The following is a 12,936-nucleotide window of genomic DNA, read 5'->3' as shown; positions in this document are numbered from 1 at the left end:
TAGTTGCAAATGGCAAAATTTCATTCTTCTTGATTGCCGAATAATACTCCATTGTGTGTGTGTGTGTGTACATATCACATCATCTTTATCCATTCATCCATCGATGGACGTTTGGGCTCTTTCCATACTTTGGCTATTGTCGATAGTACTGCTATCATTGGGGTGCATGTATCCCTTCGAAACTGCACACCTGTATCCCTTGGGTAAATGCCTAGTAGTGCAATTGCTGGGTCATAGGTTGGTTCTATTTTTAGTTTTTTGAGGAACCTCCATACTGTTTTTCAGAATGGCTGCACCAGCTTGCATTCCCATACTTGAACTTATTATTTTTTAATGAAAAAGTACACTAGATTTCAGCAAGTTTTATTGCATTTGTGTGATGGAATTTGGGACCCTAAGTTATTAGATTTTTGTTGAGAATTTTTTTGTGAAAAAAAATTTCATGTTTTATAAAATAATTCCTCTGGGATTATTTTATATTAAAGTAAAAAATACTCTATTGCTATGCAGCATTACTTTAACCTTTCATCACTTAATGTAACGTCTTTTGCTGGTGGTTTTGTAGACTTTAGCTTAAATATATTCATTTATTTGGGGGCTCCTGGCCGGCTCAGTTTCTGGAACATGAGACTCTTGATCTTAGGGTTGTGAGTTTGAGTCCCATGTTGAGGGTAGAGATGACTTAAAATTAAAAAAAAAAAAATATATATACACACACACACACACACACACACACATACACATACACACACACATGCGCGCACACACACACACCCACACACACACACGTGGCTTAGATGAACATCTGACTCTTGATTTCAACTCAGGTCACAATCCCAGGGTTGTGGGGTCAAGCCCTGCATCAGGCTCTGGGCTGAGCATGGAGCCTGCTTGGGATTCTCACTCTCTCTTTAATAATTGTGTGTGTGTGTGTGTGCGTGTGCGTGCGTGTGTGCACATGTGCATTCATTTATTTGGTTGAAAGCACTAACTGTACTTTTTTTTTTCCTTTTCTCTAAAGCTGAAAACCCGTCAAGGAACAGAACTGCTAATTCAGTCTGATAATGACACTGTTATTAATGATTGGTTTAAAGTTCTTAGTAGTACTATCAATAATCAGGTATGTGTTTGACTTAGGTAAATGTTTTTACTTCAGAGCTGTTTTTCTTTTCTGCTTTCTAATTGACTGTTGCATATCTAGTTTCCAATTTATATGTGATAAAACAGGTGGGAAAGGCACTGGTCAGTTTAGCAATTCCCCAGGGCTCATGGAGACTTAACATTCTCAATTCTATAATATTTGCTATTAGTGGATTTTAAATAATTTTCAGATTGAAGGATTGGTCCTAAAAGAAATCGTTCAAGAAGAGGGACAAACCATTCCTAGTGCATAGTATTTATTCAATGATTGATGAATTGGGAATAGTGCTATTTGGTGGAGGCAGGTCCTAGGCAGTTATAAAATGAATAAAGCTATAGTCTCTTCATGAGCACCTTTTCTTTCCTCATGATAGCTCTCTAGCTACCCCTTAGGCGTTCTAGTTCCTCCCTTCACCCCCCTAATCATGGAGGTGTTCAGTACCCTCCCATTCCTGGTAAGTCTCCTCGTGTGTGTGTGTGTGTGTGTGTAACATATATATATATATATTACACACACACATATACACACACACACACACACACATACATATATATATATATATATATATATATATATATATATATATATATATATATTCTTCCTTTGCAGTTTGTAATATTGTATATTTCTGAATCTTGTCTCTTCCTTTCCATTTATTCCTGAAACCTGATCAGGACTTTATATGTTAGATAAGAGTCACTTCCCAGTTTTTCTTATTTCATCTCATCCCCCACCAATATGTTCCTAATAGTATTGCTGTATGAAACTTCCTAATGTTAACTTTATAATCCTCTCCTGCTCAGAAACCTTCTGTAACTCTCATTAAAATTCAACAACCTGAGCCCAGTCTGTCTTTTCAAATGTACCTTCTTTCTACTCTACCCAATATGGGCTTTCAGCTCTAGTCACTGTAATCTGTTCCCAATCCCTTGAAAAGCAAGTATGGCTGCATTCATTTAATAAATGTGAGAGTGCTTTATGCACTGGGGAGATATAGCAGCATGCAACCACATGCTACACATTTCTATATGGAGTTTACAGCCAAAGACAGAAGATTACTGAAGACAGATGACTGAATAGTTAATACAGTGGAATGTGGTGAGGTTTATGATGGTAAGGGATATACAACTTACTATGAAAATACCAATTAAGGAGGGGCTAACCTAGTGTAGGGGTCCAGGAGAGCCTTGCAGAGAGAAAAAGGGTTTTTTTTTTTTTTCCTTTCCATTTAAGCCTTATAGGATCAGGGGATAAGCCAAGTGAAAAGAGAGTAACATCAACTATGAAATTTAAAATATATACTGTTTACAAAGTGGCAAAAGATACTGTAGAAATATGCACAATAAATGTAGAAAGAAGCACAAGACTCCTGCAGGGAAGATTGTAAAACTTGACTGAGAGACATGGGAGAAAATCTCATTATATGTTCATGGATTGAAAGATTCAGTAATGTGGAGTGCCTAGGTGGCCCATTCGGTTAAGCATCTGACTTTGGCTCAGGTCATGATCTCCTGGTTCACGAGTTTGAGCCCCGTATTGGGCTCTGTGCTGACAGCTCAGAGCCTGGAGCCGGCTTCGGATTCTGTGTCTTCCCCTGCTCACGTTCTGTCTCTCAAAAATAAATATTAAAAAATATTTTAAAGTTTCAGTAATGTAGGGGCGCCTGGGTGGCTCAGTCAGTTGAGTGTCTGACTTCGGCTCAGGTCATGATCTCGTGGTCTTTGAGTTCGAGCCCCGCATCGGGCTCTGTGCTGACAGCTCAGAGCCTGGAGCCTGCTTCCGATTCTGTATTTCCCTCTCTCTCTGTCCCTCCCCCGCTCATGCTCTGTCTCTCTCTCTCTGTCAAAAATAAACATTTTAGAAAAAATTTAAAAAAATAGATTGAATAATGTAAAGATATATTCTTTCAAATGATTTATAAATTTCTATATTTGAGATTTTTGAACCTCCTTCAAAATCTCATGGAACTTGACAAGCTTGTTCTAAAATTCATACAGGAATATAAATTTGGTAAAAGTAAGACACTCTTGAAGAAGAAAGTGGAAGGACTTGTTCTGTCAGATGTCAAGACTTTATAAAGCTGTATTAATTAATAGAACATGGTATCCATACCAGGCTAGATATGCAGATCTATGGAACAGAATAAAGAACACATACCTTTGGACACTTTATGCTAGATTTAGCGCTGTAAATAAGGAAGAATAAGCTTTAAAATAAATGGTACTGGGTCAACTGGACATCTAAGAAGAAATTAGAACTTTTTTTATGCTCTACACAAAAATAAGTTAAGTGGAGTAAAGACATCAGTGTGAAAGGCAAAGCAATGCTTCTAGCTTTGAGAACCCACTTCAGTTTTTTAACCCGTAAAAGTGACTGGTCAGGCTGTACATGAGCCCTGGGATTTCTTTCAATGCCTAAAATCCATGAATTGTGAGTAATTACTAGCTATTGATTCAAAGTATAATTTGCAACATTTGTTGGTGTGAAAAATTAATGTGCCCTAGGCTAGTTAGCTTTATCTTGTAGTATTAGCACAGAATGTAGCTTCATCATGTTCTGTCACCACAGATTATAGTCTGACCTTTTAAGTCTTGTTACTATAATTCTTATGCAGTCGATCTACACAAGGGAAGATAGCCTCATCATCAGTATATAAACCCATTGTCATGTGAATTATTAGCATTTTTTCTCTTTTGAAATCAGAATTAATTTCCCCTATCTAGAGGAAAAAGAATACTTTTAAAGAGTTATCAAGTATCTAAATCATATATATCATATACTAATTAGTTCCCTAAAATCATTTAGGAGGATCAGTTACTGATTATAATGAGAACTATGCTATCACATCTAAAAATAGTTTCAAAAGTAATATGTGTTTGGGAAATCTGTAATCAATAGACAGTAGAAACTGATGAAACAATTGAAGAGGAGATACCAGATTCACCAGGAATAGAAAAGCATGATAAAGAGAAGGACCATAAAGACCCTAAGAAACTTCGTGGTAAGTTATTCTTTATATGTTTTGCTAGTAACCTTCAGATTAATTGAATGATTAGAAAATCATTTCTGCTTTTGTTCTCCCACATTCTGAAGAAGGTTAGGCCTATTACAGGCATTGTCACGGACATATAACAATGTAAACACATGAAAATTTGATTATTTTAATTCTTTACTATCTATTGTTTGTGCTCTCAACTTTCCTCATATACAGTTCCTTTCAAGAAATTTACTTTTTGGATATTTTTTATGGTAACCAAAAAAGAAATCAGATAGGACATTATTCACGTGGTCCCATTCTTAGTGTAGAAGTAATTATGATGAGATTTTGTTAGCTTAAAGTACAAATAATTGTGACGGATATACATATCTCCAGACTCCTAGTCCAGTAAGGATACTGCAGGATAGGGACTTGTTTATGTTTTATAGACATTTTTTTCTGGTCATTTTACCTTCTAAAACTGATAGTCGAAGAAGGTATAAGTAGTGTCATTTATGAAACACTGAATATAAATTAAAATAACCAGTGTCTTAGCACATATACCAAAGAAGGTATTGTTCATTGTCAGTGTTTAGTGATAAAAATGAAATGTTTTGCCTGGTTTATCACTTTGAAATTGGGTCTGTGTTAGCTTGATTCTTCACATATTACTCTCAAACTATGTTAAAGTTACAATAACTGAATTTATAACTGATTTTTACATTTGAGATTAATATGTTTTGAGTGCTAGGTGGAAAAACTTTCATCAAGAAGTTCTTATTTTATGAAATGCCTAATATCTGTTTGTCTTAAGCCATGAAAGTGTCCAGCATAGATTCTTCAGAACAGAAAAAAACGAAGAAAAACTTAAAGAAGTTTCTTACACGGCGCCCCACTTTGCAAGCTGTTCGTGAAAAAGGTTATATCAAAGGTAGATAGAAGTGATGTTTTTACTAATGTTGGCCAAAATCAGAAATAAGACATTTTAAAATAAAAACTGAAAAATTTTTGACTAGTAAAAATGTTTTAATTCTTTAGAGTTACCAGGTTCATTGGTTAAAATTCATTTGAGTGATTAAAGTTGATATTTTAATGCACATGAAGGGTTTAACTAAAACATTGAACAGACCTAAATACCAGACAACCCTGTACCAGAGGAATTACAGGGATGTGATGGATGGATAGGAGACATGACAATAAAGATTTTTAGTTTTGAGATGAACAGATCAGAATAAATTTTGAATAATTGGTCCCTAACACAGTAGAAAGAAAAATATTGAACAATTTTATCTTGATTGTTTGCTTTCAGTTTTCATTTCAGGTGATTTTAAAATTCATATAAGGTGTGTTTTCCTAATTAACTTTTATATTTGTTACTTCATTTATAAGCAGTAATAGCAGTAATGCACTAACAGGATCTTTTTTTAATAAGAGTATTCTTTAAAATCACATATACTTGTGTATGCCTTTAGTTTTTACAAGCACTTTTAATTTCAATGATTTCTAGTACATGACTCAGTGACATTAATTAGTAAATAAAGATATAGGTAAAGGTAATATATAACACATACATGTCTTTGAAATTTCAAACAAAGACCATCACTGGAACATCTGTTTGCAAAGCATCTAAAATACGCAAATGGGTTTCATTAAAAAGATACTTAAAACTAGGTGGAGTTCAGCCAATTAAGGGATTCAAATTAGCAACCTTAAGAGTTATCAGTAAACAGGGACTCTGAGATGATGCATATGAATTTTGTATATTGAGTTTAGAACCTTAAAAAAAACCTGACAAGTCAATGAAAAGAAACTGCTATTAATTTGTTCACCAGGCTTTTTCATTGAGAAATATAAACTGTTGGTGCTTTATAGTGTTATGCTGCCTTATGGTGATAGGAGATTGTGTTTAGCACTTCGAGTATTTTCTTTTCCTGGATACTTAGCACAAATGTGTCATGTCAGAACTGTGCTTTTTTCTTTTTTTAATGTTTATTTTTGAGAGAGAGAGAGAGAGAGAGAGAGAGAGCGTGAGCAGGGGAGGGGCAGAGAGAAAGGGAGACACTGAATCCAAAGCAGGCTGCGGGCTCTGAGCTGTCAGCACAGGGCCCGATGTGGGGCTCGAACCCACAAACCACGAGATCATGACCTGAGCCAAAGTCAGACACTGAACCAACTGAATCACCCAGGCACCCTGTGCCGTGCACCATGCTTGTTTTAATACTTAAAGAAATATTTCAGTATTTACTAAGTGTTAAGTGTTCACCTAGGTGCCATGAATACCTACTGGTGTTCAAGAATTGCAAGGTCCCTGCCCTCATGAAACTTATATAAAAATGAGAAATGGACAAGATAACTTCAAATAGTGCTGACTACTCTGAAGAATTTACCATAGTAATAGAATAGAGAGTGATTGTAACTGGGTTACCTTAGGCTGCTCCTAAGGTTTTTCTAAGTAGATGATACTTTAGCTGAGGGTGGGAGTGAAAAGAAGGAGCCACGTTTGGGAGAGAGGATGGATCTCTGCAAAAGGTGTAGAACACAAAAAGACTCTCAGGTAGAAATGAGTCAGGGTGTTTGTGGAGTTTAATAAAAGCAGGACAGTTGAGTTGTTTGAAGTGGCATTGGAAAAGGGCAGGCAGATCACAGAAGGCGTAAGTCACAGTTGACGGTGTCTGGCACGGAAATGTCTTGATGGCACTGTGAATGGTTACCACCATGTTGCAAACTAAGTTTTAGCAAGATGGTTTATTTTAAAAAATAAATCTCTTTCAGATCAAGTATTTGGAGCCAATCTTGCTAATCTGTGTCAGAGAGAAAATGGCACAGTGCCAAAATTTGTGAAGTTATGTATTGAACATGTTGAAGCATATGGTAAGAGAATGATTTTTTTTATGTTAAACATACTAACCCATTGTTTTGCCATCAAAATCCCTAGGATTTTTATGAGTTTTGAGTGATAGAACAGTTGTAAGATATTAAGAAAAGCATCTTGTTTGCAAAAAACTTACGTGTTTATACTTATTTTAAATTAAGACCTTTGCAGGCACCTGTTGAATGTTCTGCACTTCTAGTTGATTAAGCATATGGTATTCTTTGAAGCCATTTGGAGTTGGCATTTGCTTGAAATGAAGAAGGTGATTATGAAACTGAGTTTATTAAGAAGTAGTAGTGTAGAAGGTTGTGTTTACTTATCAAGAGAGTGTTCTTTCTCTTTAAAATAAAAATGAGATCACAGTTTAAAACTGTTAAATCAACTATGAAGTGTCTCAATAGACCAACCTTCTTATGTCATTTCCTGTTAAATAAGACTTAAACCAATTTATATTTTGGTTAATGTTAACATGTTTATAATACTTATACCTTTATTATATAAATATTATACTTAGAATTTATATTATACAAATATATAATATTTTTAATAAAATAATATCTTGATGGTAATCACATTAACTTGTATCTGTACATCATCAAAAACATCTTGTATAGTTAAAACATTTGCATAATTTGTAATTTCTGCCAGTTTCAGATCTTGTCTCTGATTTTTCTTGACAACACGCCTTTATTTGAAGTTATATGAAGAAGCACATTAGATAGTGTGTGCTTTGTTAAATGTGTACAACCTTATCATTTAATGAACATTTGAATTTTTTAGGCTTAATGGGATGAATTTCAAATGATTCTATTCCATATATAAAATAAGTTAATAAACTCTGTCAAATTATCAATAGTTTTTATAGAACCTTTACTTTTTAATTGCTAGCTTATATTAAGTTTATTACAAGCACTTAATAGGACAGCCATGTTTGAAAGAGTGCTTTAAGATGTACATCCACATTATAAAACGTGCAAAAAAATGGATGGGCTGATTTTACTGGTTTCCTTTACCTGTTGAACTATCCGCAGGTGCAGAAGTTTATCTTAAATTGTTAGTATTTCAAGTTTGATGAGGTGATTTTTTTTGAAATGATCCACCAGCTTCATGATAAACAAAGTAGAATTGTTGCTGTTTATTAAACATTTCCACCCCCTCTGTCTCTGCCAAGCATCTATGAAAAGCCAGTTAGAGGAAAAGAGTATTTGCCCATTTGATTTTAGGCTAATGTTAATGAAGAACGATTCTGAAACATGCAAGCATCTTTAGAAGAGGCAAACACCTACTTTAAACACAAAAATACTGTAATTTTCTTTTAGGTTTGGATGTTGATGGGATATACAGAGTAAGTGGCAACCTTGCTGTGATCCAGAAACTGAGATTCGCAGTCAATCATGGTAAGATTGTACTCCCTATTGTTATGTGCAAAAACTCTCATAACTGTTAGAATAAGTTTAAAGTAAGTTTTAAAAATTTCCTATTCTGTTTTTCAGATGAGAAGTTGGACTTGAATGATAGTAAATGGGAAGATATTCATGTTATCACTGGAGCACTCAAAATGTTTTTTCGAGAATTACCAGAACCTCTTTTTACATTTAACCATTTTAATGATTTTGTTAATGCAATTAGTAAGTATGTCATTACACTCAGTTTTTTTTTTCTAGATGTTGAAAGTCCTCTGTACTGATTAAGCTACTACATTCTGTTTGATCTTTTAAATTTTTTCAAAGGTTTTACTTCAGAAATTTTAAATGTGACCACCAGATGTCACTGTGTATTACCAAATATCAGGTTCTAAAATATGTCACTGTTTTCAATTTCATGCAAAATCTCCAGTTATTATCTCTTTTTCAGAACAAGAACCAAGACAGCGAGTTGCTGCTGTTAAGGACCTAATCAGACAGTTGCCAAAGCCAAATCAAGATACAATGCAAATTCTTTTTAGACATCTCAAAAGGTAAGAGGTTTACCACGAAAGAAAGAGAGAGAGAGAGAGAGAAAGAAAGAAAGAAAGAAAGGGAGAGAGAGAGAGAGAGAGAGAGAGAGAGAGAGAAAGAAAGAAGAGAAAGAAAGAAAGAAAGGGAGAGAGAGAGAGAAAGAGAAAGAGAGAGAAAGAAAGAAAGAGAAAGAAAGAAAGAAAGAAAGAAAGAAAGAAAGAAAGAAAGAAAGAAAGAAAGAAAGAAAGAAAGAAAGAAAGAAAGTAATTAGGGTGAAAAAAAAGAAAAAAGTAAGACAAATGCATGGTTATGAGATGTGGCGTGGTACCCCCAAGGCCAGGTCAATGTCACTGAGACGTTGGTTCAGGTCCCAGCTGAGTTAATTGCTATCTTTGTAACTTGAAAAAGACCATTCCTTTGGGCCTAGTACCCCATAGGCAAATGGTCTGCTATGAAAGATATTTACTTAAAGTAAATATTATATGTAAGCATTTATATAATACCTAGCACATAAGTGTCCAGAAATTGTTGAAGTTAGTTAATATGAAGATGAGATTGGTTAAGTGATGAATATTAAATTTAAATTACCCTTAAAGCCATCGTAGCTTACTGCTGTAGTTGTTACTGTAGTTACTACAGTACTATATTTATATAGTTAGTATAGTACTATATACTGTAGTTACTATAGTTACTGCTTAGCCATTTTAATAACTGATTTTTGTCTTCTGATAGAACACTAGAATACTAAAATAAATTATCCCAACGAAGGAGATTTAAAACACACATAAAATGAGTAAAATGAAAAATTAATCTCTATACCCTAATGAAATTTTTTTCCCCATCAATCTGGTGGAGTAATTATTGTTACCTGAATTGTAGCTCATACTTACATCTGTGTCTTAATTTTGTTAGAGTATATACAGTTGTACCTTTCAGCTGTGTTTATCCAAAAGAAACTTTCACATGGTGTTTGGACTGAGTTCTACTTGGTTAAGTAGCTTAGTTTAGGAAAATGAGCATTATTTCTCATTTCTCTTTTTTTAAAATTTTTTTTGTTTATGAGAGAGAGAGCAAGAGCACGAGTGGGGAGGGGCAGAGAGAGAGAGAGAGAGAGAGACACAGAGGCAAGCAGGCTCTGTGCACAACCTGAGCTGAAGTTGAACACTCAATAGACTGAACCACCCAGGCGCCCCATTATTTCTCGTTTCTAAATGCAAACTGTTTATAATACAATTTGAAGAATTTTTCCTCTCTGCTTACTCTTTTAACAATTTATTTTTTCCTTCTTAGAGTTATAGAAAACGGAGAAAAAAACCGAATGACCTATCAGAGTATAGCAATTGTTTTTGGTCCCACTCTGTTAAAGCCAGAGAAAGAGACTGGTAACATAGCAGTTCATACTGTCTACCAAAATCAGATCGTAGAATTAATTCTTCTGGAAATAAATTCCATCTTCGGGCGTTGATTCTTACTGAAGACAACCTGTGGAATAGAAGTTGGATTCGATCAGATTTCAAACCCTTAATATGATGTGTTTAATTTTGGACCAAGCAGTTACTCTTTGATTTTGCACTTTTTGGAGGGATCACAAGGGAATGGGAGAGTCAAGATGTGTGTTAGGCCCTCATATTTGCTGCTTTGTTGCAAGTTGATACAACTGTGTGTAATTTTGAATTAATTTTATCCTGAATGTGTGCATTTCATACTCTGAATTTCAGTAAAAATCAAAACTTGCAATTCTAACCAGTCGTATACACTGGATAATTTGGTAAGAAAAGTATGTTTTTTTGTTTTTTTGTTTTTTTCAAACTGGATAATGTAGAATTTCTTCTCATGATTCGTTAGATTCATCACTTGATAGAACAGTACTCACTATCAGTTATTTTGAAGACGCTCTTGGGCATTCTAAACGAAATGAAGTACATCCTTTTTGAAACCTGTGTATTTTTTTTTTCAGGGTTTCTGCATGCAGTGGTAGTCTAAGTACTACAAGTCACTATAACCCAGATGTAATCCCTTGTGCAGCCTTGCTGCCTGTTAACTGTGTTGCACAGCATCCTTACTGGATGGATGTCTTAGTTGTTTGTTTGGGCAGCACACTAATATTACTTAACACACTGTGATACTGGAGTTTAACTTGGCATAAGTCAGTTCAGGGTATTTTTGGGCTGTCTGTGCTATACTGATTTGTAGCTAAGCATCCTAATTCTGTCTAGTGCCATACTGAGTTCTTGGTATGACCCTGTGGAAACAGACATTAGTTGATGTAAATATAAGCTAAAGACAATGTCCTTTAGCTTATGTATATAATTTTGTTGTATAGTCTCAGAGTACATCCTAACCTGACATTTCTAATCATGATATTGGTAATCTTTTCCGTGAATATTAGGTTTCCTCCAGAAATAGGCTGTTATTTGAGAAACTTAACTGTGTGCACTTTTAGATTTTAATTACATTTACAGGCAAATCACTGTAATGCAAATGGTACTGGAAAAATACTGAATAGACTTGCTAAATGGCAAATGCACTACAAGAGGAACCTTTTAGATAATTTAATATGTACAGAATACATTAGAAAAAATTTATTACAGAATTCTAACTGCAGTATGAATAGTGGAAACCCATATGTAAATTAGATGGATGTCAAATGGAAAATGACATTGCTAAATTTGAGAATTTCTTTTTACATTACTAATGTAGGTTGATTTGTACAATAAAACAGGGTTTGGAAGGTTTTGTTACAGAGAGCATGGTCTGTTAAAGATATTTTAAGATGTATTTTTCTAGATTAACTGATGTATATGAAATGTCTAATCTGAATAAAGAAAACTATAAGAGGTTTAGAGATTTTCCATTGGAAATGTGCATTTTGGTTTTACTTTTTTCTTGTTTTTGCATTTACTGGCATACTCTTATACCTCATTTTTAAAAAATCAATTGAATCCAGCATTTCATGTGGTAAATATGTTTTCCTCATTTTCCACACCTTTTCTGCTCCCTGCCATGCCAATACCTCCTCCACTATCCCCCCTCCAATTTTTATTTCTTCATCAATATTTAAAAGCGGATACTTTTGTAATTGAGACTCTTTTCTTAGAATTGCATTTGTAATTTACAGATTGCCTTCCTTGGGAACAAATAGTTTTTGTATGATCTGCCTAAAAATCTCTCACCTGAGTTTTGTGGTAAAAATATTGTTTGTTGTTGTGATCTTGTTAGATTGGTAACAAACCAAACTACTTGATAGCTATGAAAAGCAGATTGTTTTGGGCAGGGAGAAAAAGCCCCAAAATGAGAATGTTTATATTTGCCTAACAATGTCCTGAACAATACAATATGCTTTAGAACTGACCCATATAGTGATTGTATGCCAGCAAAACAATTAGACTCAAATCAGTGATGCTCTTTTTCTTGGTAGCTGTGGACATAACAAAGATTAAAATTGTCCTGTGTTTCTTGTTTCAAAGTACATACGTGTGTACGTGGGGTCTTAAATGTTTTATTAGTCTACAGCTAATTCGTTTATTGTAATATTGTATGTACAGTGAGATAAATGTCTTGTGTTTTCATCCTTTGTGAATTAAAAATTCTCACTTTTTTTTGTAATAGCAAAACCAGTAATATTTTCCTGTCTTGATAACTTGATTTTTAGTAGAAAACATGTTAAAGGCTGAAATAAATTGTCAGTGGAATTTCATTTGCTAATAGGCCTTTTCCTTCAAAATGTCATTTTAAAAAGTAGTTGGAAATTGAAAGGAAAAGTATATTCCAATATGAATTAGAAGAAAAATGTTCATTTAAATTTTACAGAAGTAAAACTACCTTTTACTCTGGAAAAATGATGTTGTCTTTTAGGTAGAGGCAAATCTGCAAAAAAAAAAAAAAAAAAATATATATATATATATATATATATATATATTTTTTTTTTTTTTTTTTCTTATGGGAAAAGCACCAATGGGATAATTCAGCCAAACTGGGCTGAGGCACATGTATGTGTATATAAATGTGT

The 12,936-nt window shown here is 34.1% G+C and overlaps 1 protein-coding gene across 7 annotated transcripts in view; it reads left to right on the top strand.

The window, feature by feature from the left end:
• Positions 1-12,624, top strand: part of ARHGAP12 (Rho GTPase activating protein 12) — a 121,603-nt gene extending 108,979 nt beyond the window's left edge. For 6 of the 7 annotated variants that reach the window (XM_045466093.1, XM_045466091.1, XM_045466090.1 and 3 more), the window contains 8 exons: positions 1,022-1,120; positions 4,040-4,142; positions 4,933-5,049; positions 6,891-6,989; positions 8,310-8,387; positions 8,484-8,618; positions 8,845-8,947; positions 10,218-12,624. In XM_045466093.1, coding sequence (XP_045322049.1) covers positions 1,022-1,120; positions 4,040-4,142; positions 4,933-5,049; positions 6,891-6,989; positions 8,310-8,387; positions 8,484-8,618; positions 8,845-8,947; positions 10,218-10,392 — 909 coding nt within the window. In that variant the 3' untranslated portion in view covers positions 10,393-12,624. The remainder of the gene's footprint in view (positions 1-1,021; positions 1,121-4,039; positions 4,143-4,932; positions 5,050-6,890; positions 6,990-8,309; positions 8,388-8,483; positions 8,619-8,844; positions 8,948-10,217) is intronic. The other variant, XM_045466089.1, reaches the window with a different exon arrangement.
• The last annotated feature ends 312 nt before the right edge of the window (positions 12,625-12,936 follow it).

The sequence above is a fragment of the Leopardus geoffroyi genome, chromosome B4 (genome assembly GCF_018350155.1).
Source record: "Leopardus geoffroyi isolate Oge1 chromosome B4, O.geoffroyi_Oge1_pat1.0, whole genome shotgun sequence".
Classification (NCBI taxonomy): domain Eukaryota; kingdom Metazoa; phylum Chordata; class Mammalia; order Carnivora; family Felidae; genus Leopardus; species Leopardus geoffroyi.
This window is presented reverse-complemented; position numbering and strand designations above follow the sequence as displayed.